Raw genomic sequence first — 27,545 nt, forward strand, 5'->3', positions numbered from 1 at the left:
ATATCTATTTGGGATCCTCCAGAATTTGGTGGGCTGCTTTTATGGAGTCCCCTATCTAAAATTGGAATTGTAAGGTCTAAACAAGTGGTGTCTAACTTTTCTTCAAAGATTTGTTCTTCATCTTGAAGTTTTCTTATAAAGGTTGATTGAGTTGGGATTCTCTACATCTCCTCATCTTCAGTTATGGATTACGCTATCTATCAATCCATCCTTCTCCAAATAACACCTTTTTCTTCAAATCCAATACAATCAATCCAAAATATTGAAAAAACCAAAACAATTGAAGCCAAAACTCCACCAATAGAAACATAAGACAATAAACTTAAACTTTTCAACCATGTTGTTGGCAATATTACAATGGTTGAACTATACTTTGTTGCAATTGAAATCCTCATATTAGAAGGTGACAACTTGCGAAATTTATTCCCAAATGCAAAAATTCATGTTGGTTGTGTTAAAATTGTTGCAAGGGAAGTTTTTTTTTTATTAGTTGCTATTGTAATATTGCCAACAACATGGTTGAAAAGTTTAAGTTTATTGGCTTATGTTTCTATTGGTGGAGTTTTGGCTTCAATTGTTTTGGTTTTTTCAATATTTTGGATTGGTGCAATTGATGGTATTGGATTTGAAGAAAAAGGTGTGATTTGGAGATGGGATGGATTGATAAGTGCAATAAGTATGTATACATTTTGTTATTGTGGTCATGCTATTTTCCCAACAATATGCAATTCCATGAAGGATAGGAGCCAATTTCCAAAGGTAATAATATCTTATTTTGATAAACATGTATTATTACTTCGGTTTCAATTTACGTGATACTGTTTGACTAGACATGTCATATTACACCAATAATCATATATATATATATATATATATATATATATATATATAAAACCCCTAAGCCCGCCTACGTGGCACCACCAGAAACAAAAATTTCCTTTTAATTTATTTATTTATTTCCAAAACTAGCATTTCCCTTTCATGAGAAGTTGTGACTTTTATGAAAAGTTGTGACTTTTATGAAGAGTTGCGACTTTTACAAAAGGTCGTGACCTTCCCAGAGCATCGTGACTTTTACGAAAGGTTGTGACCTTCCCGGAGCATCGTGACTTTTCTAAAGAGTTGTGACTTTTATGAAGAGTTGCGACTTTTACAAAAGGTTGTGACCTTTCCGAAGCATCATGACTTTTCCAAAGTGTTGTGACCTTTCCGATAAGGGACAATAAGCATTCGTTCACACTACCCTTTATTGTATATAAATATAAATAGAGGAATTTCCTCTCATTTTAAAACAACGAAAATTCTGAATTTCTTCTTCTTCTGCACAATTAATTATTCGTGTACTTTGCTCCTGTTGAGTGGCTTACTGACACCATTGTTTTTGTATCAATACGTTGGTGAATAAAATCGTTCCATCCTGAGAGGATCTAATTCTTTAAACTTCAGGTATTAGAGGGGAATAGTTTTCTTAAGGGGACACTGTGCATTCAGTGGACTCAATTTTTTCCTTTCTATTTCTTTTTATTTTTACATATTCTGGTATGCTTTTTTTACAGTCATTAATTTATTCTTATGATATTAATTTGTTGTTTTTGAGTACATGTTTTACACTCTATTGTTTATGTTTCTGCAAAGTTATTGTCTCCGGTTATATTGAACATATACACATATAGTAGGTATATTTATTGTGTAGAAAATAATTATTGTACTCAGTTCGAAGAATTCATGTTTTGATATTATGTATAAAATTCTACAAATTAAAAGTACTATATATAAGCTTACATATTATCTATTTTTACATAGATTAATTTCTCACATATGTTTTCATGTTCAAGCATAATTTCTTTTTTGAATTTGTTAACAATTTTTTGAACTTTTTCCTGAGACATATATCACAATTGTATAATATGTGCAACTTAAATGTGTTCTTTTTCTTACGAAATACCTTTGTGTGTGTGTGTGTATGTATATATATATTCTTATTTTCTTCTTTATTTTTCTTTTAATGTTGATTAAAGAACCAATGATTTATTATTTCCTGAATAATTCATTCATTAGAGGTTCTTGAGTTATGTGATAATATCAAATAATCAAATTCATGTTGAAATACTGCTAATATTTTTTTAAAAACCTATTTTTTCCATTATTTTTAATGTATGGATATTAGTAAAGGATTATTTGCAAGTTTAATGCAATTATTACTTATGACTGCGCGAAGCACGGGCATATTACCTAGTTATAAACATATTTTACTTGATCATCGTGTATATAACTTAATTTTTTTTTCTTTTTTGTCAAACAGGTTTTATTTGTGTGCTTTATATTAAGCACCATTACTTATGGATCAATGGCAACTATGGGGTACTTAATGTATGGACAAAATTTAATGTCACAAATAACATTAAATCTCCCTATCGGGAAAATTAGTTCGAAAATCGCGATATATACGACACTCTTTAATCCAATAACAAAGTATGTTCTTGTTATCTCTCCAATTACAACGGCTATTGAAGATAAATTACCTTTACGAAAGAGTAAATATATCGTGAGCTACTTCATCAGAACATTTTTGGTCATCAGCACGGTCATTGTGGCGTTAACTGTTCCATTTTTTTGGATATGTCAGACATTTACGGGCGCACTTTTTGGCATTACCGTGTCGATATTGTTACCATGCCTATGCTACCTCAAGATCAAGAAGCCTTCATTTTTGGAAGTTGTGTTTATTTGGATGATTTTGGTTTTTGGTTCTTCAGTTGTCATATCTGGAGCTTACACTTCTTTGAAAAACATTATTAGTCATGTGTAGGGGCGACGAAAGAACAGTTTGGACATAATTTGGATGGATCAGAATGGACTGAATCAATGGATCGTTGCTCAATCTTGTCCTAAGTTTATTTGGACTCTAATGAGCTGACTCAAGATGGACAAACTAATAGTTGGTAGCCCAAACCGCTCAACTTGACCACTTTTTTTTTTTTGAAATATCAATAAATAGTACAAACCAAATATTCCCAAACCAATCAAATATTGTGTGCACAAATTCAATTAGCGAATCAATTTACATAAATTCTATTTTCTGCTAAGCAAGTTAAATTCAAAGCCTAGTGACTTCACTGTTATATTGGGTAAAGTTCATTTACTTTAATGTGACAATCAATAATTTTGTGACTTTATTATCAAGGAACATACAAAAGAAAGGAAGCATTACAAAACATTCAAGAAAAAAAAATCTTAACAACAACAAAATAACGTTATAAACCTATATATGTAAAATAAAAACTACAGTACATACTAGTCCTCAATCACTAATCATAAGTTGTAATTGAAACTTTGTCATGAATCATGATACTAATTGAAATTCATGTCTAGTTATGTTCCCTTTTCATTCATTCATTCATTCCCAAGTTGTCACATTCTACTTACTTTTACAAACTACAAAACATTTCTACTTCGAGAATGCACATCTAGAAACCTCAACTTGTCATCACTGTGGCTCGTGAACACCCGACACTAACATGAACATATAGTATTGAAGGTGTGTAGATGATCGTTGGAGTGTTCAACTGACACAATAAAGACGAGTTAAGGTTTTTAGATGTACATCCTAAAAGTTGGAGTGTTTAGTTCTCAGATGAAGAGGTGTCTATCTCAGATCGACTCTTTAAGCTGTGGGCTGAACAATACTTTGATAAGCTCTAATGACGCAATATCTCCAAAACTGTCCATAAGCTTATCACATCTACTAATTATATAATTAGTTTCTCGAGCAAAGCACGAAAAATGATTTCTCTGCACCAACTTGCCATTCAGAAAATTCCACCCTAACCAATGTTAGAGATTTGAGATTCTGGAAGGTGACATCTTCCATGTTCTATTCTTTCCCCTCCTCGATGATTGCGTCTTCTAGACTTAGTTCTTGAAGGTTGGGTAGTCTAGCAATTTTTGACAATGAATCAGATGACAGAGCGAGCCATTGCAACCTCATTTTCTTCAAGCTCAAAGGGAAGCCGTGTGTATATTCATGGAATGAATCCCAAGAAGAAGAAGATAAACGGAGTTGTTCAAATTCATCCAATCTTCTCTGCTGAACAATCTGGTAGTTGTTCGATATAGACTTCAAGGTTTTGAACATTAGGAAACCTTTTGAAAATATCCTCCGTGCCTTCTGAACCGGGAAGGTAGAGCTCATATAATTAATGTTCTCAAATTTTCTAACCTTAAACCCTCATCTAACACAGTTGGTTCGTTGATGTCCGGATCAAAGAGAGCACAACACTTCATCCGCACATCTCGTAGCTTTGAAAGACTCCAAAAACAAGGCGATAGTATCATGCATGATCCATTCAGGTTATCCACCACCAGAGTTTCTAGATTGCAGAGGTTTGAAAATGACGGTGGGAGAGCTTTAGCCTTCGTCCGAATGATTAAGTACTTCAAATGAACAAGCATACCGGTTTCATTCAGCAAAGAATCTGTCAATGTTATGCCGTTCAAATCCAAGCTTTTGAGAAGCCTCAAGTGTTTTAGGTGACTCTTGTAGGTAAGACAATCCTTAATCCCATCATACACCTTCAGAAAGAGGAGGTGTTTAAAGCGAAAGAAAAATGTATATACAAATACAAATGAATATATTTTCATCCCATACACTTATGATTATACAAATACGATCTACCCCAGCCCATTTTGCTTTTGTCTTTCCCTTTTTCTCGCTTTATACAAACACACATTATACAATTGATCTTTTGTATATGTATATCAAAGCAGATTACACAACTGCTTTCTTTTGTATATACATAGAGAAATATACATATTTATGTTTGCTATGGCGTGCAATTATGCAAACTATAGTTATAGCATACAAAAATAATTTTTATATTTGTTATATATGAAAGTTGCTCTAATAATAAAGGTCAAACGTGCAAGGCACGTTATTAGAACTAGTGTGACATAAATTTAAAGGTTTCAATGGAATTATAATTATGAAAAAACATGGTTTACGATTGTTTCCTTTAAAATATTAGGCAAAAGTCTTATATAAACAAACATTTAAGGGATGACTTTCAAATTGAACTTCTACGCCTAATAGGATTTCTATAGGACATCGACTCTCAACAAATTCTACAGCTAAAACTAATTTCACAACAATTCTACAAGGATTCTTCATATAAAATATGAAAAAAATAAAATAATGTAAATATAAGTAACAAATATATTTTATTATTATTTTTTAAGTTAATTGGATTGATATTACACATGTTTCTATAGATAAGTTAGGCCTATATAAATTTTATATAATAATAAAGGTTAAACGTGCAAGGCACGTTCTTAGAACTAGTGTGACATAAATTCAAAGATTTCAATGGCATTATAGGTATGTAAAAAAGTGGTTTACGATTGTTTCCTTTAAACTATTAGGCAAAAGTCTCATATAAACAAACATTTAAGGCATGACTTTCAAATTGAACTTCTACGCCTAATAGGATTTCTATTCCAAAGTGCAATAGGACATCAACTCTCAACAAATTCTACAGCTAAAACTAATTTCACAACAATTCTACAAGGATTCTTCATTTAAAATATGAAAAAAAAAATGTAAATATAAGTAACAAATAAATATATATATATATATATATATATATAAGTTAATTGGGTTGATATTACACATGTTTCTATACATAAGTTAGGCATATATAAATTTTATATAATAATAAAGGTCAAACGTGCAAGACACGTTCTTAGAACTAGTGTGACATAAATTCAAAGGTTTCAATGGCATTATAGTTATGAAAAAACGTGGTTTACGATTGTTTCCTTTAAAATATTAGGCAAAAGTCTTATATAAACAAACATTTAAGGCATGACTTTCAAATTGAACTTCTACGCCTAATAGGATTTCTATCCCAAAGTGCAATAGGACATCGACTCTCAACAAATTCTACAGCTAAAACTAATTTCACAACAATTCTACAAGGATTCTTCATTTAAAATATGAAAATAAAATAAAATAATGTACATATAAGTAACAAATATATATATATATATATATATATATATATATATACAAACAGCTAAGGCATTACTTTCAAATTGAACTTCTACGCCTAATAGGATTTCTATCCCAAAGTGCAATAGGACATCGACTCTCAACAAATTCTACAGCTAAAACTAATTTCACAACAATTCTACAAGGATTCTTCATTTAAAATATGAAAAAAAAAATGTAAATATATGTAACAAATGTATTTTATTATTTTTTTAAAGTTAATTGGGTTGATATTACACGTGTTTCTATACTCTCTTTTTTTAAAGCAAATTTACCACTAGACAGTGTCTAGCGGTCTTTTATTAAACATAAAAAATATCAGTAGGGACAAGTACAAGCAAGGGGGTCTAGGCCTTACCTTACTAATCCTAATGAAATACCTAACTTCTGCTACCTAGCAAGCATGAAGAAAATAAGAGTTAGAGAGAACTAAATATTTTCTGATCATCACAGAGTTTGTAATACACTCCATGATGATATTACAAATGAGAATGCTTAAATAATGTAAAAATATGTCAATCAAGAAGAAAGTTGAGTTACCAGCCTCAAACTTTCTATTACAAAAGCATGAATTAAAAAAGATTGATTGCCCATCAAAAGTAACTTGAAGTATTTTTTTCTTGTCTTCTTCTTCAAACCTATCCAACAACACTTGATGATTCATACCTTCGTTATGGATTTATTAGATCTAGTTGAACCTATTGATAGTGTCAAATGGTTTTGCTTTGCTTGTCGCATTGATAGGTGCCTTGGAACAAACTCCTCAGTCATTTTACTGTCCCAACTATGTTGCCTTCCATGTGTCTTCTTTTTGCTTTTTTGTTGCTTCCACTTCTTTGTTGCCTAGGTGATATATCCCCTTCCCTAGCCACTCTATCAAAGAAATGTCCAGCATATTGTCTTCCTCATCTTTATCAAGAGAATCCTCACCCATGTACACTCCATCTTCATCAAGAGAATTCTCACCCAAATCAATTGCATTTGACACTAAGACCCTTGACTCATTCTTCTTTGCAAGCACACACTTAGGCACAAATATGAAAGCTTCTGAACTTAATTTACTATTTAAAGCAGGTGGTGAGACTTGTTTTCCTTGGATCAAATCGTTGTCATTCTCTGTTAACCTTGTTTTCCAGTAGTCTTCAATAAAGCATCAAAGATATTCGAACATAATAGGTCTCTTAAGGCATTACTAGTATCTTGCCTCTTCTCACTGTCATGAAAATTCCCAGTCGGACCCTTTTCACTACATGGAGAATTATTTTGACTAGTAGCGGAAATGATCCAACTACTAGTTGATTTTTTGTGTGCAACCAGTATCCAGTTTTTAGTTGGATTCTTGTTTGCAACTTGCAAAACATGCTACCTAGAATTTTCAGCATCTTCAACATCAGATGTATCCATTAGTTTTTGTCCTGAATCCATTAATTTTTGCCCTGAATCAACTCCCGGCGCATCAACCCCAACTCTTGGTGTTCCCCCTACATTTTTAGTTGCATTAGACATCAAATTCAGCCCAACTTCTTTTGATTGCACCTCATTAATAGCAGCCTGCTGGTTATTGCAATCACCTTTGTTTTTGGTAGTTTTTTTAACACCAATATTACTTGTATCAACATCCATTGAGTCTACACAATTTTGCTCGGAAGTGGAAGCAACCAATTGTCGATCTAAAGAAGTAGCTTACTTTGATCGACATCTACAATCTTTCTTTTTTCATTTAATATTTCTCTGGCATCACCTTGATACTTTTCACTATCGGTAGTACCTTTTAAAGAACCTTCAATGGTATCATCAATTTCTTTGTTATTTTGATTTCTTTTCGAAATCAAACGACAACTATCTTCATCATGACCTTGGTGCTTACATAATTGCAATACCAAGGTAGATTATCATATACAATCTCCTGAAAAACCTCGATCAACTTACCAGATTTTCCATCCACAAACAGCTACCTTATACGATTTGGAAGCTTTTCCATTAGATCAAGTATAACCTTGACCCTAGCCGTGCTAGGTCTTGACTTGATTTGAGTAGTTTTATCTATAGCTATTGGTTTCCCAATTGTTGATGCTATAGACAACAGAGTCTTCTTTCCAAACAAATCTGGAGATAAGTTCGGTAAAGAATTCCAAACCACAGCTAACGTCGTTTCCTACTTAGGGTTATATCCAATGGACCATGAAAAAACTCTACATTGGTGCTCCTCTCCATTGTAGAGAAGATAATTAACTGAGCGAGATAAAGCAAGTACATAATATTCATATTGATCAAACCTCAACAAAATTTATTTTGGACATGCAAGACACATTCTTAGAACTAGTGCGACATAAATTCAAAGGTTTCAATGGCATTATAATTAGGACAAATTACTTAACTACACTCATTTACTTACCTTAATATCCATTTATCCCTACTTATTTCAAAATTTTCAAAAATCTCTTATTTACCTAAGTATCCCGCATGTATCCCGTGCACAATGCTATGTATCCCGCTATATGGAATGTATTAAACGTTATGTATCCCGTGCACAACGCTATGTATCCCGTGCATAATGTTATGTATCCCGTTATGTGGAATGTATCAAACCTAATGTATCACGTGCACGACGCTATGTATCCCGCTATGTGGAATGTATCAAACCTAATGTATCCCGTGCACAACGCTATGTATCCCACAAACATCATTTTTAAGGGATTTTTGGTAAATAGAAAACTATAAGGGATAGGATGTTATTTAGTACTTATAATATGTGGTTCCTATAATTTATACTTATAATTATGAAAAAACGTGGTTTACGATTGTTTCCTTTAAAATATTAGGCAAAAGTCTTACATAAACAAACATTTAAGGCATGACTTTCAAATTGAACTTCTACGCCTAATAGGATTTCTACCCCAAAGTGCAATAGGACGTCGACTCTCAACAAATTCTACAGCTAAAACTAATTTCACAACAATTCTACAAGGATTCTTCATTTAAAATATGAAGAAAAAAAAATGTAAATATAAGTAACAGATATATTTTATTATTTTTTTAAAGTTAATTGGGTTGATATTACACATGTTTCTATACACAAGTTAGGCCTATATAAATTTTATATAATGATAAAGGTCAAACGTGCAAGACACATTCTTAGAACTAGTGTGACATAAATTCAAAGATTTCAATGGTATTACAGTTATGAAAAAACGTGGTTTACGATTGTTTCCTTTAAAATATTAGGCAAAAGTCATATATAAACAAACATTTAAGGGATGACTTTCAAATTGAACTTCTACGCCTAATAGGATTTCTATCCCAAAGTGCAATAGGACATCGACTCTCAACAAATTCTACAGCTAAAACTAATTTCACAACAATTCTACAAGGATTCTTCATTTAAAATATGACAAAAAATAATTATTATGTAAATATAAGTAACAAATATATTTTATTTTATTTTTTAAGTTAATTGGGTTGATATTACACATGTTTCTATACATAAGTTAGGCCTATATAAATTTTATATAATAATAAAGGTCAAACGTGCAGGACACGTTATTAGAACTAGTGTGACATAAATTCAAAGGTTTCAATGGCATTATAGTTATGAAAAAATGTGGTTTACGATTGTTTCCTTTAAAATATTAGGCAAAAGTCATATATAAACAAACATTTAAGGGATGACTTTCAAATTGAACTTCTACGCCTAATAGGATTTCTATAGGACATCGACTTTCAACAAATTCTACAGCTAAAACTAATTTCACAACAATTCTACAAGGATTCTTCATTTAAAATATGAAAAATAAATAAATAATGTTAATATAAGTAAATATTTTTTTTTTTATGTTAATTGGGTTGATATTATACATGTTTCTATACATAAGTTAGGCCTATATAAATTTTATATAATAATAAAGGTCACACGTGCAAGACACATTCTTAGAACTAGTGTGACATAAATTTAAAGGTTTCAATGGCATTATAGTTATGAAAAAACGTGGTTTACGATTATTTCCTTTAAAATATTAGGCAAAAGTCTTGTATAAACAAACATTTAAGGCATGACTTTCAAATTGAACTTCTACGCCTAATAGGATTTCTATCCCAAAGTGCAAATAGGACATCGACTCTCAACAAATTCTATAGCTAAAACTAATTTCACAACAATTATAAAAGGATTCTTCATTTAAAATAGGAAAAATAAATAAATAAGGTAAATATAAGTAACAAATGTCTGTCGAACTCCATCTCATGTGAAATTATATCTGCCAAGCATAGTAGGTTGCAAAAAATGATACATTGTTTATACGTTATATAAACATTATATAATAGTGTATATGAATATATCACGTTAGCTACAAAATATTTGCCTCAACGATCCATATACCGTATACACGTAAGAATCCCATAAATGGGAAAATAATTGATCATCAAATGTATTAGGGAAAAGAGGCTGAAAAATACTTCAACTTTAGCTGAAATTGTTGTTACGATACTAAACTTTATGAAGGACCTTTTACCTCCTGTGCTTTTTAAAAGTGTATTTTAAAGGTATATATGTGTCCACGTGGACACATTTCTATTTAAAATGATGCAATATTTATGATGTCCATGTGGGCACATATATACCTTTAAAATACACTATTAAATAGTGTAGGGGTAAAAGGTCCTCCATAAAGTTCGGTATTGTAACAGCAATTTCGGTCAATTTTTGGATATATTTCAGACCTTTTTCCCAATGTATTACAAGTTATTTAAGTAATTGAAATTTACGAAAATGATGTAAACTGAATCTGTTAGATGATTTTAACTAAATGGAAAAATCTTCTCCGGATTTCTATCCTACTTGCGTTCAAGACAAACCTTTTTTTTTCCATTATTATTTTTTCCTAGATCTGCTTATCACAATAATAATCATACGTGTATCTTGCGGGTTTTTCGGGTTGGACCCCTCGTAAAAAAATCTTAATATGTATATATATAGAAAATTATAGAAAGTATATAGATAAAAAAAAAAAAATACTTTTCATATATATATCATAAATTTTGAATATCCTTAAAGGAATTTTTGGTTTCACCACTATCTCGTAAATAGAATAAATATAATCATTTAGTACTTTATATCACATGTACAATTGCTCGTAGAAGATAATTAAATCCAAAGGTCATATTCTATAAATATTCATCTTTTTAGGACCACTACTAAATGAATAACATTTGGCTAATTTCTTTAGATTAAAATTTCCAAGAATTCTATTTTGAATCAAATATCAAACCAAAATATAATTTGTTTTTAATGATTAACCAGCATTATAATTGCCATTCACGTAATGAGTTTTTTTTTTTTTTTTTTTTTTGGAGATTTTGAATTATTCTTTGTCCATTTGTTAATTCTTGAAAATAATTGCACAAAGAATCTATATGTGGATTTTCCTTTCTCCAAAGTATATTCTTTTGGATTCACGTTTTAGGAAGATATAATATAAAAACGTGACTTTTAACTTGATCTCAATTGATATCACTGCATCAAAAATGATCATTAGCGGCAATTAATTTTTAATTGCCGCTAAATATGTATTTTTAGCGGCAATTAGCACTCTTTGTATATGTAGCCTTTAGTGACATTTGGTTCTAATGACTACTTAACTAATGCCGGTAAAGATTTTAGCACTCTTTATTAATGTCAATAATTATTGTTGTTAAAAGTTATTTTTGTTGTAGTGTATTTATGTCCTTTAATTTTAGGCATATATAAATAGACACTTAAATTTGTGTAAAATTAAATAAATAGACGTAAACATCCTACCTAGCATAATGTATAGTATAATACAAATCAATTCGTTTATGTATTGTGCCTTATCGATAGAATCCATTCTAGATTGTTAATGTTAAAGTTTAGTACTATAGTAATATAATATACATTTTTTTTGCTTTGAAATCGGAAGGATTTTATTTATTTAATAGTATGTTCATCCCTACAAAAAGGAACTGATCTAAACGATATAGTTCCATTCGCATCTCCTTAAGAGCTTTTAAAGTAAATGAAGGAGATGCTTCAAAAACAAAACAACTTGTTCATATGCATATTTGGATCCATAGTCTTCCTTCCATATTCCGCTTATATGTCTGCTACTAAGTTAGCCTCCCTCATTATATGCTTTATTGTTGATCCTTCCATCAGTAGGATCATTGACCTGCAATCCGAATAAATGTGTGAGTGTATTGGTTTAGAACTTTCTAGGTTGTTAAGTAATACCTGAGAGTCGGTCTCCACGAGCAAATGGTTAATGTTTATTTTCTTTGCTAGATTCAAACCATGGAGCAAGGCTAGTAGCTCCACATGATGGGCATTAACGACTTTTACTTTGCAAGAAAATCCTACAATCCAGTTGCCTAGATGGTCCCTTATAACTCCACCGGTTCCACCCATTTTCGAGTTTTGATCAAAGAAACCGTCAATATTTACTTTAAGCATTCCTTCAGGCGGCCGATGCCAAGCTACAGGGGTCATAAATCGAGGTAGTTTCTTTGGTTGGGAGTGAACTAAATGGTAGTACTCTATTGCCTGGAACGAGATATTTTGTAGAGTACTGGGCAGTTTACTAATGTTTTGATTTTTAAAGAGCTTATTGTTTCTATTCTTCCAGATATTCCAAAGAATTATCGGGACTAGAAAAGCCGTGGGAACTATCTGCGAGTTTCCTAGCGAGGTGTACTGCCTTGATGAGCATAATTTTTTACTTTCTTTGTGAAAGTTTGGTCCAGTGATAATAATGCCATATTTATTCCATATATGTTTTACATCTGGACACTCCATAAAAATATGAGTTACATTTTCTTCTTCATTTGTGCAAGAGTAGCAAGTTTTATATCTTATTATGTTCCTATTATAATAAAGATTCGTGTAAAACTGTGGGTTGATTCCAAAATTAGACAAAAATAATAATCATATATTAATTGAGACTTTAATTTTATATAAGATTCTAAAGGACTTTGTTAATGGATGCAAATTACTTTTTTATAATTAAAGTAGGAAGTGTATGCATGTGTAAATTGAGTTATTATTTTAATAAAAAAGTTCAACTTATTACTTTATATAAGCACTTGTAGACTGTAGTATATATTTTGTAGACTATATAACATTGATAGAAAATGTATTTTAGTCGATGGATATACATAGATAACTATTATTTACATATTAATTTTCAATATTTCACTACAAAAGTCGAATAGTTAAAACAATTGATCAACTATATATTACTGCATTAAAACATCTAATTTTATCAGAAATAAATATACATATTAATAAAAAATGATAAGTCTTTATTAGTATTAGTTGATCTAATTAATATCGCTATAAGTTTTAGAAATATTTTTTAAAAAAAGCTAATTACCTTTAATTAAAATGCATATTTAGCGTCAACTAAGCTATTGCAGTTAATTAATTACCACTAAAAAATATTTTTTTCACACCTTCTCCTTACAGTCAAGTGGCTAAACATCCCTCCCTAGATAAGACACAAGTGCCCGTGCTAGCACGGGCCCAATAACTATTATTTTTTTATCTCACTTTATGTGATATAGATAAAATTTAGAGAGTCATTTAAATATTGATATAATTTTAAAATATTTTAAATTGTTAATTATTGTAACTTATAGTACTTTTTACATAAATTTTAAATAATGTATGTTACATTCTTTGTCCCAAGATATGTAGCACAAATAGAATTTCAAGAGTCAGTAAATAATTGAGATTTATAATACACGTAATTTTCAAATTAAAATAATACATGATACTTCTTTTGTCCCATTTTATGTGACATAGATAAATTAATTTTATGAATCAATCGAATTTTTTTTATAACCAATCAATTTTTATACGTTTTTTTTAAAACAATTAAGTTGTCAATTAGCGTGATTCATAGTATTTTTTACGTAATTTTTAGATATATAAGAAAAATAAAAATAAGACAAACAAATTAAAACGGAGAAAAAAAATAAGGGAATGTATATGTAAGTGTGGAACCACACAGGTGAAGAAGGCACGTCGACCGCCACCTGTGTGGTTATCCACACTTATATATAAGTAGTGAATATGTAACAAAGATAGATTAATTTTATGAATCAATCAATTTTTTTTATAACCAATCAATTTTTATACGTTTTTTTTTAAAACAATTAAGTTGTCAATTAACATGATTTATAGTATTTTTTACGCAATTTTTAGATATATAAGAATCTTAAAAACAAGACAAATAAATTAAAACGGAGAAAAAAAGTAAAGGAATGTATATGTAAGTGTGGAACCACACAGGAGGCACGTCAACCGCCACCTGTGTGGTTATCCACACTTATATATAAGTAGTGGATGTATGAGTTTGAGATCAAATCTAGCTTTTTAGTTATTGAGTTTTGAATTAATAACTAAAAACATACAGATAGAATAATTATTTTATTCTAGACAAATCTGCCAAAACCCAATATATAAACTAACATTTTGAAGTAATTGTCACACTCAAAAAATATGGAATCCCATAGTGTGGAGAGTATTGAAACACAAATTCTGGAGCCTAGTAAAGGAACCTCTTTCTTTAGAACATGTTTCAACGGTATTAATGCATTATCAGGTAAACATCTCATTATTTGTTTTTCTTTTTTTTGTTATTTTCATGACACATCCAAAAGTAGAAATAAGTCTTAATCACTTAGCTTTATCGAATATATGATCCAAGATAGGAGGAAATGGAGGTCGAGAATTAATGTAAAAAGACTAACAGGTAATTGCGCTATCTAGTTTCCCTTGTCAGTGGTATTAGTATTTTCCGCCTACTCTCTTATACTGGTTACTTTTACCTATTATTTCCTTTGTTTCAGTTATTGTATTATTTGTTGGTGCTACTGGTATACTCTTGTCTTTGTTGTTTTGTTATGTTTTACTGGAGTCGAGGGTCTATCCGAAACAACCTCTTTACTGTCATAGGGTAGGGATAAGGCTGCATATATACACCAAATACCGTCTCCAAACCCCACTTATGGAATTTCACTGAATATGTTGTTGTATAGTACTTTAATTGAAGTTATATGCATTGACAAATTAAACATTTTTTTACTATCCTATTATAATTTATTGGTGCAACTTGGTATTCTCTTGTCCTTGTTTTGCTATGCGTTACTTTAGTCGAGGGTCTAGCGAAAACAACATCTCTACCCTCATAAGGCATAGTGATAATGTTGCATGTACACCAAATACCCTCTCCAGACTCCACTTGTAGGATTTCACATAATATGTTGTTGTATAGCTTAATTGAAGTTATATGCATCAATAAAGTAAACATTTTTTACGTTATTAATTAGTACTGTTTAATTAACCTGTTGTAACATGTTACTGATTATTATTTCTATCATCTTACCTATGCTTATCACATAGATAAATTTATTTGTAATCAAGTGACCTAACTGTATAAATATTTACGAACTCGATATATAAAACTTAGACTAATTTTTTTCATTTTTCTATCATATAGGTATTGGAATAATATCAATACCCTATGCACTTTCACAAGGAGGATGGTTGTGTTTGATGCTACTTTTTTTGGTAGCAATTGTATGTTGCTACACAGGATTACTTTTGCAAAAATGCACGAGTGTTTCACCATCAATTAAGACATATCCTGATATTGGTGAATTTGCTTTTGGTAACAAAGGAAGAATCTTGATTTCAATTTTTTTGTATCTTGAACTATACTTTGTTGCAATTGAAATCCTCATATTAGAAGGTGACAACTTGCAAAATTTATTCCCAAATGCAAAAATTCATGTTGGTTGTGTTAAAATTGTTGCAAGGGAAGTTTTTGTTTTATTAGCTGCTATTGTAATATTGCCAACAACATGGTTGAAAAGCTTAAGTTTATTGGCTTATGTTTCTATTGGTGGAGTTTTGGCTTCAATTGTTCTGGTTTTTTCAATATTTTGGATTGGTGCAATTGATGGTATTGGATTTGAAGAAAAAGGTGTGATTTGGAGATGGGATGGATTGATAAATGCAATAAGTATGTATACATTTTGTTATTGTGGTCATGCTGTTTTCCCAACAATATGCAATTCCATGAAGGATAGGAGCCAATTTCCCAAGGTAATAATACCTTATTTTGATAAACATGTATTATTACTTCGGTTTCAATTTACGTGATATTATTTGACTAGACATGTTAATTACACCAATAATCATATATGTATATATATATATATATATATATATATATAAAGGAGAACCATAAGTCCGTCTACGTGGCGCCACCAGAAACAAGAATTTCCTTTTAATTTATTTATTTATTTCCAAAATTAGTCTTTTCCTTTCATGAGAAGTTGTGACTTTTATGAAGAGTTGCGACTTTTACGAAAGGTTGTGACCTTCCCGGAGCATCATGACTTTTCCAAAGAGTTGTGACTTTTATGAAGAGTTGCGACTTTTATAAAAGGTTGTGACCTTTACGAAGCATCGTGACTTTTCCAAAGTGTTGTGACCTTTCCGATAAGGGACAATAAGCATTCGTTCACACTACCCTTTATTGTATATAAATAGAGCGATTTTCTCTCATTTTAAAACAACGAAAATTCTGAACTTCTTCTTCTTCTTTTGCACAATTAAATATTCGTGTACTTTGCTCCTGTTGAGTGGCTTTCTGACACCATTGTTTTTATATCAATACGTTGGTGAATAAAATCGTTCCATCCTGAGAGGATCTAATTCTTCAAACCTCAGGTATTAGAGGGGAATAGTTTTCTTCAGTGGACTAGATTTTTTTTCCTTTCTATTTCATTCTATTTTTACATATCCTGGTATTTTTTTTTACAGTCATTAATTTATTCTTATGATATTAATTTATTGTTTTTGAGTACATGTTTTAAACTCTATTGTTTATGTTTCTGCAAAGTTATTGTCTCCGGTTATATTGAACATATACACATATAGTAGGTATATTTATTGTGCAGAAAATAATTATTGTACTCAGTTCGAAGAATTCATGTTTTGATATTCTGTATAAAATTCTACAAATTAAAAGTACTATATATAAGCTTACATATTATCTATTTTTACATAGATTAATTTCTCACTTATGTTTTCATGTTCAAGCATAATTTCTTTTTTGAATTTGTTAACAATTTATTGAACTTTTTCCTGAGACATCTATCACAATTGTATAATATGTGCAACTTAAATGTGTTCTTTTTCTTACGAAATACCTTTGTGTGTGTGTGTGTTTATATATATATATATATATATATATATTCTTATTTTCTTCTTTATTTTTCTTTTAATGTTGATTAAAGAACCAATGATTTATTATTTCCTGAATAATTCATTCATTAGAGGTTCTTGAGTTATGTGATAATGTCAAATAATCAAATTCATGTTAGAATACTGCTAATATTTTTTTTAAAACCTATTTTTTCCATTATTTTTAATGTATGGATATTAGTAAAGGATTATTTGCAAGTTCAATGCAATTATTATTTATGACCGTGCAAAGCGCAGGCAAATTACCTAGTTATAAACATATTTTACTTGATCATAGTGTATATAACTTAATTTTTTTTTCTTTTTTGTCAAACAGGTTTTATTTGTGTGCTTTATATTAAGCACCATTACCTATGGATCAATGGCAACTATGGGGTACTTAATGTATGGACAAAATTTAATGTCACAAATAACATTAAATCTCCCTATCGGGAAAATTAGTTCGAAAATCGCAATATATACGACAATCTTTAATCCAATAACAAAGTATGCTCTTGTCATCTCTCCAATTGCAACGGCTATTGAAGATAAATTACCTTTACGAAAGAGTAAATATATCGTGAGTTACTTCATCAGAACATTTTTGGTCATCAGCACGGTCATTGTGGCGTTAACCGTTCCATTTTTTGGATATGTCATGACATTTACTGGCGCACTTTTGGGCGTTACCGTGTCAATATTGTTACCATGCCTATGCTACCTCAAGATCAAGAAGCCTTCATATTCGGAAGTTGTGTTTATTTGGATGATTTTGGTTTTTGGCTCTTCAGTTGCCATATCTGGAACTTACACTTCTTTGAAAAATATTATTAGTCATGTGTAGGCGTGACGAAAGAATGGTTTGGACATAATTTGAATGGATTAGAATGGACTGAATCAATGGGTCGTTGCTCAATCATGTCCTAAGTTTATTTGGACTACAATGAGCAGACTCAAGATGGGCTAAATAATAGTTGGTAGCCCAAACCGCTCAACTTGACCCCTCTGTTTTTTTTTTTTGAAATATCAATAAATATTACAAACCAAATATTCCCAAACCAATCAAATATTGTGTGCACAAATTCAATTAGCGAGTCAATTTGCATAACTTCTATTTTCTTCTAAGCAAGTTAAATTCAAAGCCTAGTGACTTCACTGTTATATTGGGTAAAGTTCAGTTACTTTAATGTGACAATGAATAATTTTGTAACTTTACTATCAAGGAACATACAAAAGAAAGGAAGCATTACAAAACATTCAAGAAAAAAAAACCGTAACAACAACAAAATAACGTCATAAACCTATATATGTAAAATTAAAACTACAGTACATACTAGTCCTCAATCAATAATCATAAGTTGTAATTGAAACTTTGTCATGAATCATGATACTAATTGAAATTCATGTCTAGTTATGTTCCCTTTTCATTCATTCATTCATTCCCAAGTTGCCACATTCTACTTACTTTTACAAACAACAAAACATTCCAACTTCGAGAATGCACATCTAGAAACCTTAACTCGTCATCAGTGTGGCTCGTGAACACCCGACACTAACATGAACATATAGTATTGAAGGTGTGTAGATGATCGTTGGAGTGTTCAACTAACACAATGGAGACGAGTTAAGGTTTCTAGATGTACATCCTAAAAGTTGCAGTGTTTAGTTCTCAGATGAAGAGGTGTCTATATATGCATTATGTGCGCCAATTTCAAGTCGCACACTTGAGAAGAATCTGATAATACATCAGATCTCATGGTAACGGAAAGCAAGCAGTATGCATACAATATCTCATCTGTTATAATAAAGAACACAAGTACTGATAAACAGTAATTAACCACAATATAATGTGCTAAAAGAAAACTTTAATGTAGGAAAGAAGTTAATGAAGCATACCTCAACCAAAGAAGAATATGTCAAGCTTGCCTTCTCCGGTCATTTCTTCAACATATTCCTTAACATTGAACATCGACTCTTTAAGCTGAGGGCTGAACAATACTTTGATAAGCGAGAGAAAATTGTGTTTGTGTTTGTATTAAGCGAGAGAAAATTGTATATATAAATACAAATGCATAGATTTTCGTCCTATACACTTATGATTATACAAATACGATATTCCCCAGCCCATTTTTCTTTTGTCTTTCTCTCTTTCTCGCTTTATACAAACACAGATTATACAATTGATCTTTTGTATATGTATATCAAAGCAGATTACACAACTGCTTTTTTTTTTGTATATGTATAGCGAAATTATATAACTGCTTTCTTTTGTATATGTATAGCGAAATATACATATTTATGTTTGCTATGGAGCGCAATTATGCAAACTATAGATATAGCATACAAATATAATTTTTATGGTTGCTATATATGAAAGTTGCTCCATAAAATGAACGACACAATGTTGGGGAACTAACAGGTTGTCTTAAAAGCATTAGAATTCAGAACAAAACCCTGTCCCCATGCCCTACCCAATAACCCTAATTTAAACATACTTCATTATTAATCATTATGAAAAAATTCTAATGACATCGATTAAAGTATCATTAGTAATTTTCTAATTTATTCTTTCCTAAGCCGAGCATGTTAATTCCAGTAAAAGATACTATATAATATATAATCTGCTAAGTTGAGCACTTTCATATAATTTAAAGAGTGAAATCATCTTCCTTGAACTTTTGGTCTAAAAATAAAACTACACGAAGTGCATTTTTTTGTAGTACAAACACAATTGGGGGTGGATGTTCGGGAAATTTGGATTGGATATAAAAAATTTGATTCTGATTTTTGGTTTTTAAATTGAAGAAATTACAATCTAAATAAGCTCGGATTGGATTAATTTTTTAAGTTTGGTTTTGAATTAATGGTTGAATAATTTGGATTTTCGGTTTTGAATTATGAGCCTTTAAGCCTTAAGGTAGGGCAGAACAATTAACTACCTCGATTCACTTAATAGTTTGTTCGTTAGAATATATAATTTTCTATAGTTAATAAAGATTGAGGTCACCCGGTCGCTCATGCTTTGTAATTTCATATTTTAAGCATGTTGGCTTGTGTGCACCAAGCTGACTTCGTAAGACCCTATGAGCTAGAAGTGGGGAAGAATACTGACTCAATTGAAATATTAATTCGAGTAAAATGTTGATGAGTTATATTTAAGATTCAGATATAATTAGCAAATGGTTAAAAAAGACAGTAGGTTAGAAAGAAAAGTGCTGTAGCTTTGGCTCAATCTGTTCTTCTCACCTGGATCTGTCTCCATCCCTTTTCTGATTGCCAATCATATTTCCTTTTGTTGTTTATATTCGAGAATCGAGTGTTGTAATGTAACCTTTCAGCATTGAGATCAAAATATAATATAACACCTTAGTATTTGTGCGGAGAAATCTAGATTGTTACCGCTTTAATTTATTTGTTTTTCAGAAAAAGGTATGTATAATATCGTAAACACAAAGAGTTTCTATAACTATATATTTAAAAATCACTCACTTGCAACAATTTTTTTTCAATACAACAGTTATAGCTGTATTAGCCTCTCATCAATAATCAAACAAACAAAACTCAAGAAAACATGGACCTATCTCTTGATTTTTGTAAAGAACAATCATCCACTCACTCAGCCATACAAAAATAGTGGATGAAAAAAGAACAAAAAAGCTCAAATTCTAAGAGGAAGAAAAAAAACTTTCAAACTCATCATGTTTAATCAACTCTTTGTTGAATAGCATACACAAAAATCCTCCTAAAAATTGACACAAAAATATTCAAATATTTGACAAAGTAGTGACCATGTTTTGTCCTCTCCCACATTTGGTAAAGAAGAATCTCCCACTAGACAATGATCTCTTCATCATCATAGGACAATATTGTACTAGTGAATTGTTTCTAATTCCACCCTTACTCATTTCTTCACCATTATTTTCTTGTTTTGATGTTCCAACATCTCTTTGCAACTCGCAATCTTCCCCCGTTACACAATCATGAAATTCGTCGTGATCAATTCTTAGTACATCAGCTATTGATAACCGACGTTGAGATGCATAATCCATTGATAATGATCTCCTCCTAACTTCTTGATTCATATGGTTTTGGTTTGTCGCATCTTCTTCTTTTTCTTCTCCGTCTCGTGTTTCCTCTACTCTGATGCCCATTTCTATGTCACGTTCCGGTTGGATTGGTGGAGTTGTTTCAATCTCTCGCGGAGCTTCCATTACCGGAGGAGGTAATGGTGGAGGCGGAGCATTAGAAAAAGTTATCTGAGCTCGACATAACGGGCAATTGGAGTGAGATTTAAGCCATGTATCAATGCACATTACATGAAAAGCATGGCTACATTTAGGTAAAAGCCTAAGACTTTCATCTTCTTGAAATTCACTTAAACAAACAGAACAATCTGTTCCTTCAGTCAATAATCCATCACATTTCTTGTACTTAAACACTCTAATAGACTTGATCAATGCTTCATCTAAACCACCAGCAGCATTAACATTCCATGCCTCATGATTTGAAGGATCATGATCCTCCTCTTCTAATTCTGATTCTTCTTGATGATGACTTCCCCTTCTTCTTGAATTTCCACAATACTTTGATATTATAGTATAGTAACTAACTAATAGGAAAGAACTAGCAAGAATTCCGATGATCGCGATGATTAGAGGAGAGAAATTAGGACTAGAATCATCATCATCATCAGGTAAGTCAAATTGTGGTGGTGGAGGGAAAATTATGTAACACCATTGTGGGCAGTAAAAACTGCAAAATCCTTGAGAACAATCCCTAGTGCTCATATATGGTACCAAAGTTCTTGGATTACTTAATGGAACCAATTTTTCGTCGTCCAAAAGCCTCTTATTATACATGGGATTGAACAAAAATGAAAAATTGTGTGGCCCAAAATGAGATCACTCTCCCATCTCAAACAATATGAACAAAACAACAGGGGGGGAACAGAGGAAAAAACAGGGGAAAACAGAGGAAAAACAGGGGGAAAACAGGGGGGAAAACAGAGGAATGAGAAGAATTTACCTAAGAGGAATGTAGTTATATCAGATAGAATAAAGGGAACAGATGATAAGAAATAAAGGAGGAGGATACTTAATTTTTTCTCTCTGTTTATTGTGGGTTCTGTTTTACTTTTGCTTTGCCTTTTCTTTGTTGTTTTCTTTAATTTGCTTTATTGGAGATAGTGGTATGTTGACTAACATGGTCATGCTGTTGGTTGGGCATTCATCAAAGTAATCAATGCTTTATGATGGGTTCAAGCCACTTGCTACTAAAGTGAATTAATAGTATAGATTACATATAGCTCTTTGCCTTTTCTATAAAAGAAACTTAAATTTGACATCTCTCACTTTTGAAAAAAATATCTTCACTCCTAAGTAAATCCAATAGAAACTTGTTTAACACTAGCCACTAAATTGAATGTAAAAGATTTCAGTTTTACCTACTGTTAGATCAAGGCCTCATTTGTTTTTTTATTATAATTAACAAGAATCTGAATAAATATTTGAATAGTTAAGTTGTTATATATAAATTTGGACATTGAAGAATTAAGACGGTTTGTTTTTCAACACTAAAATATGCATATTATTTGTAAACATAATAAATATACAATTCAAATAATAAAGTAATTAAATATTTAAGAAAATATAATTTTAGTAAAATAAAATTAGTATTTCGTAAAAAAAATGATAATTATGTTCGCTAGTGATAGTGATAGTGATGATTATGGTTACGTTGGTGTTAGTGACTAGTATTAGTGGTGTTAATAACATGTTAGTGGCTAATAATGATGGTGGTAATAGTTGTTGTTAGTAGCTAGTAATGGTGATAGTTATAATTGTGATGATGGACGTGGTTGGTGTTGTAGTAACTACATGATGATGATGGTTGATAATGATAGTGGTTGTGATGGTAAGTCAATGTTAGTAATTGGTGATGTTGATGATTGTGACTGAAGAATTTGTGTTGGTTGACGTTGTGTTGGTGGTAATTGGCGATGATGTTGTTGTGATGGTGGAGGTGGCTGGTAGTAGGGATTGATCGCAGTGATGGTAATGGATGATAGTGGTAGTGGTATGTGGTTGTCAGTGATAGTTGTGATGACAAATATTGTTGATAGTTGACAATGGTAATAGTGGTTGACAATGATGATGGTGATTGTGATGGAAGAGATCGATAGTTGGTGGGGTTGGCTGGTGTTTGAGGAAAGAGTGATGATGAAAATTATATAGCCACACAAAATACATATTAATAATATTAAGAATTTATTCAAAAACATAATGATTAAGACCTATTCAAACCAACTAGTGTTTAAATCAGGTAAACAAATACACTTAATAGCTTAAAATCAGAAACATATCTAGACTTTCATTAAGTGGAAACTGAGATTCAAAGCAAGCATGCATTAGTCTACCAAGGAGCACCTTGGCGGAGCTAGTTGCAACTATGATTTGATAGAACTCAATAACTTAGGTTAAAATCCGCAAAGTTTTGTCTTAGAAATGGTAAATGGGAATCGCCCCCAGATAAGGAAGTATATATTCTTGCTTTTGTTCTTGATACAATATTTCTATTCAAGATGTTGAATTTAATGCTACTTTATTAGTGTATTCTGTGCCTCGTTTTAAAGTTTTATTTTATTGTTTTCTTTCTTTGGGTGGGGAGAAAGAGTGGACAAATGGACCATACAAGGGAGAACACGGTGTGCCAGAAACTGAAAGAACTAAAAGAAATCGTAATGGAATTTGAGTTCTACAAGTCAATCATGTTGATGAAAGAATCAGCAACAGTCAATAATTGGCTTTTCAAAAATGTAAAACCCAAAAGATTCCTTCTTCTCAGTCCAATTAGTGGCGGAATCAAAAATTTTAATAAGGAACACAAAATATAAAGAAGTAAATACACAATAAAGTTGAGGGAGATTCAACATCTACTATTAGTGGCGTAGCCATATATAGCCAAAGGTGACCAATTAGACACCCTTAATCGAAAATTTTACCATGTATATAGAAAATAGTACGAAATACATAGGTCAAAAATTATTTTGCATACATATATATTAAATTTTGGACACTCATAACAAAATTTCTGACTTCTCCACTCTCTATATATATATATATATATATATATTTTTAACCATGTATAAAAAATATAGATTTTCACCAAAAAGAGTTTGAATGAACCTAAGTGGAGGTGGAGGTGGAGGTGGAGGTGAGGAGAGGTTGGAGAGTGAGACGGTAAAACAATAATAGTCTCAGATACGATTCTCGGTCAACAAGATTAAAATACAATATGTGTTTATGTAACTCTTGCGGTAAACGGGCTGGTTAGAGAAGTGGAGGTGGGGGCCGGGGTGCCGGAGAAGAGTGGGTGTATTATTGAGGATGAGAAGTAGACAATCAGGTGGGATAACACTAATGAAACTTGTTTTTCTAATGTCATCAAGTTATTCTCTTTCTTTTAGGAATTTATATCTAACATAAGAAAATTTAAAAATATTTTTTCTCAAAAAAGTTCCCCTCCTAAACACACCCTCCTAGAATTTATTTTGGTGGTGTCATTTCCAAAGATATGCTAGGACTAGAGGGTCAAAAATATGTAATCTTTTTGGACTCGTTTTCCTTTAGCTTTTACTTTTAAAAGCACCTTATTTTACTGATAGAAAATGCTAACAAAGTCACCAGTACTGGAAGAATTCTAGTGTTCCATAACAGAGTCAATCTTCCACTGAAATTCATGAATATCAAGCAATCAATTGAGTGCTTATTTATTCTTTTCTTGCATGTCTTGTACATATTTTCTATTTACTATGAGGAACACATGTGGGCCTTTTTTATGATCATCAACTTAACAGCACTAGTCTTGGTTTTTTTTTTTTTGTTTTTGGGTAGGTGTAGGATGCTCTCATACATTTTCCATGTCTATATAATAAGAGATACACTATGTGAATCTAATTGTTATTGCAAATTAATTTAAATTCGTTGAAAAATTCATCAACTTTAAATCTTGAATTCATGTATAATTAGTAAAATGCACGATTAGAATGGGCATATGAATATTAAGTTATTTGAAGAGCAAAAATAAAAGAATATTATTCATTCTATTAACACTCAATATCGGTGTGCTTTTAATTATTGTTATTGTTGTCGAAATACTTTTGGAGTATTCTACAATTTGGTGTTTATGACTGAAGAGGTTTTTACTTTTTGTTTTTTGCCCAAATTTTATTTTATGAATGAAGAGGTTGATTAGATGGAAACACTGTTTATTGACTTGGCATTTTCCAACATTCACTTGTCTACTAGTACTACTACTCTAAAGTCTATAGTTCCATACTATGATGACTATTACTCTTGGTCTTTTATATATATATATATATATATATTCACTTGATATCCACAGTCATATTGGAGCTCCAATTAAATTGAATCGCGCATTACAATTTGCAGATCCTATTGGTGGATTATGTTTCTAATAGAATTTTTTACATATCCAAGACTCGAATAGAGACTTGTGAATTGTAATAAACAATAAAGCAATCTCAACACTACAATACAAGTTAGTTATGATTCTCAGTCTTGTCACTTCTCTTGGGCTTATCTCCAATCATGGACCCCACTCTATTTAGACACTTCTATTTGTTTGGGATTGGTTTTCTTGGGCTTAATCCAATTAAATGGCCCCAACATGGCGTGTCTTTACTCCTTAGATGTTTGCTACGACACCAACCAACCACTTTTGTTTTTCAACTTGGCAAATATAGCATACTACCAAAACTATAGGTTATTGTTATTTCTTTTGACTATTCAATATTCGATACTCATTTCAGAGCTCGATTAAGTCTACTTCACTCCATATGAAGGAGGAGAATTCCCCTTTAGGAATATTGTCACTTACGAGTTTGAACTCGAAAACTCAAATTAAAAATGGAAGAAATGTATTCATTCCATTATAACTCTCGATGTCTGATAGCTATAGGTTATTAATTTACTATATTAAACCTCCCTATAGTGGAGAGTACTTTATAGAGCATAGAATCTAACATCCCATAGGCAAGTGGACTCCAATGTAGTGGTCCATTATATTGGAGAAAAAGGGATGTGACAAATTTTTTCTACGTGTTAGAACTACAACTAGAGACTTTGAACCGACACATCAAACATTAAGTTTTTACTTTAGCTAGAATATGACTTGCAAAATTGGTTTCTAGCTAGTAGGTGCACAGCAAGTGCAATGTTTGGTTATTTTCATTACAAATTATGCAATTCAAGTTCATTTTACGAACTTACGATGCTTTTTGACTGGACAAACCATAAATAGTTTTTGGATTAGAATTTAGTATACATTATCGATCTTATTCATTGTTTAGTTACTAATTATGAATAAATTTTGTAATTAGTATCAAAATAAGTTATTTTTGTGAGTGATAATGGTAATGGATATAATTATCACGGGATAAACAATGAAAATGACAAAGATATCCTTAAGTTCTCTCAAAACCTTTTTTACAATTAAATAAGGTAGATGGTATTTTTTGTAAATAAACAACATTCTTTTTAGAATTTATGCTGCACTTTTTTTAATAACAACATATCAAACAACTAACAAAAATAATAATGTTATAATAGCTAATTCCAGCCTAATAAATCTCAATATAACTAATGTCTAACCAAACAAACCGTTAATTCGTTATTTTCTTTTGAGTATAAATAAAAAAAAAGGTAGAAGCAAAGAAGGGAAAACACCAGATCATTTATTATTATTATTTTGAAATTTAACTAATCTAAATTCGCGTTTGAAAAAGAGTGAAAAACTAGTGTTCCTTCTGTATCAAAGACGATTAGATATATATGGACCCAAATATATTTATTAATAAACTTAAAATCTTACTTCAAACTCTCTAAAATTATAAAGAATACCATGACCCCATCTTTATTCAATTTACTGAATTCCAAAACTGAAAAATAAAGCAAAAATAAAAAATTCACTAAGCATTTTGCAAATCAAAATTTGAAAATGGCCTTTTTGCCAAATCTTCTCACGTAAGTTGAGAGATTAGAGTTTCGATTAATTAAGTGATTACAAAAAACATTCAAAAATAGCAAAGATAATAGACATAATAAGGCTTTATAATTGTAATTTCGGTAATTGCGCTTCATAGCTATAGTTATGTTTGTTATGGAGGTTGCGCTTAGTATAGTTCGCTTGCATGTTTGTATATTTCACTTGCGA

General features: G+C 31.1%; 5 protein-coding genes and 1 pseudogene across 5 annotated transcripts in view; 3 read left to right on the top strand and 3 right to left on the bottom strand.

The window, feature by feature from the left end:
- Positions 1-27,545, top strand: part of LOC125875055 (inactive poly [ADP-ribose] polymerase RCD1-like) — a 485,870-nt gene that overhangs the window by 233,650 nt on the left and 224,675 nt on the right. The window lies entirely within an intron of this gene.
- The window catches only part of LOC125875097 (dolichol-phosphate mannose synthase subunit 2-like), a 250,508-nt gene that overhangs the window by 100,424 nt on the left and 122,539 nt on the right, over positions 1-27,545 (bottom strand). The window lies entirely within an intron of this gene.
- On the top strand, positions 358-2,809 carry LOC125873524 (amino acid transporter AVT1I-like). Its single transcript, XM_049554443.1, has 2 exons — positions 358-759; positions 2,303-2,809. Exons 1-2 carry the CDS (start codon positions 358-360, stop codon positions 2,807-2,809), a joined length of 909 nt encoding a protein of 302 aa, XP_049410400.1.
- LOC125875073 (uncharacterized) lies at positions 6,707-8,027 on the bottom strand (annotated as a pseudogene).
- On the top strand, positions 14,559-18,156 carry LOC125873525 (amino acid transporter AVT1I-like). Its single transcript, XM_049554444.1, has 3 exons — positions 14,559-14,661; positions 15,559-16,166; positions 17,650-18,156. Exons 1-3 carry the CDS (start codon positions 14,559-14,561, stop codon positions 18,154-18,156), a joined length of 1,218 nt encoding a protein of 405 aa, XP_049410401.1.
- LOC125875074 (RING-H2 finger protein ATL51-like) lies at positions 20,994-22,310 on the bottom strand. The gene has a single exon (XM_049556146.1). The coding sequence runs from the start codon at positions 22,169-22,171 to the stop codon at positions 21,077-21,079; it is 1,095 nt and encodes a 364-aa protein (XP_049412103.1). The 5' UTR covers positions 22,172-22,310; the 3' UTR covers positions 20,994-21,076.

The sequence above is a fragment of the Solanum stenotomum genome, chromosome 8 (genome assembly GCF_019186545.1).
Source record: "Solanum stenotomum isolate F172 chromosome 8, ASM1918654v1, whole genome shotgun sequence".
Classification (NCBI taxonomy): Eukaryota; Viridiplantae; Streptophyta; class Magnoliopsida; order Solanales; family Solanaceae; genus Solanum; species Solanum stenotomum.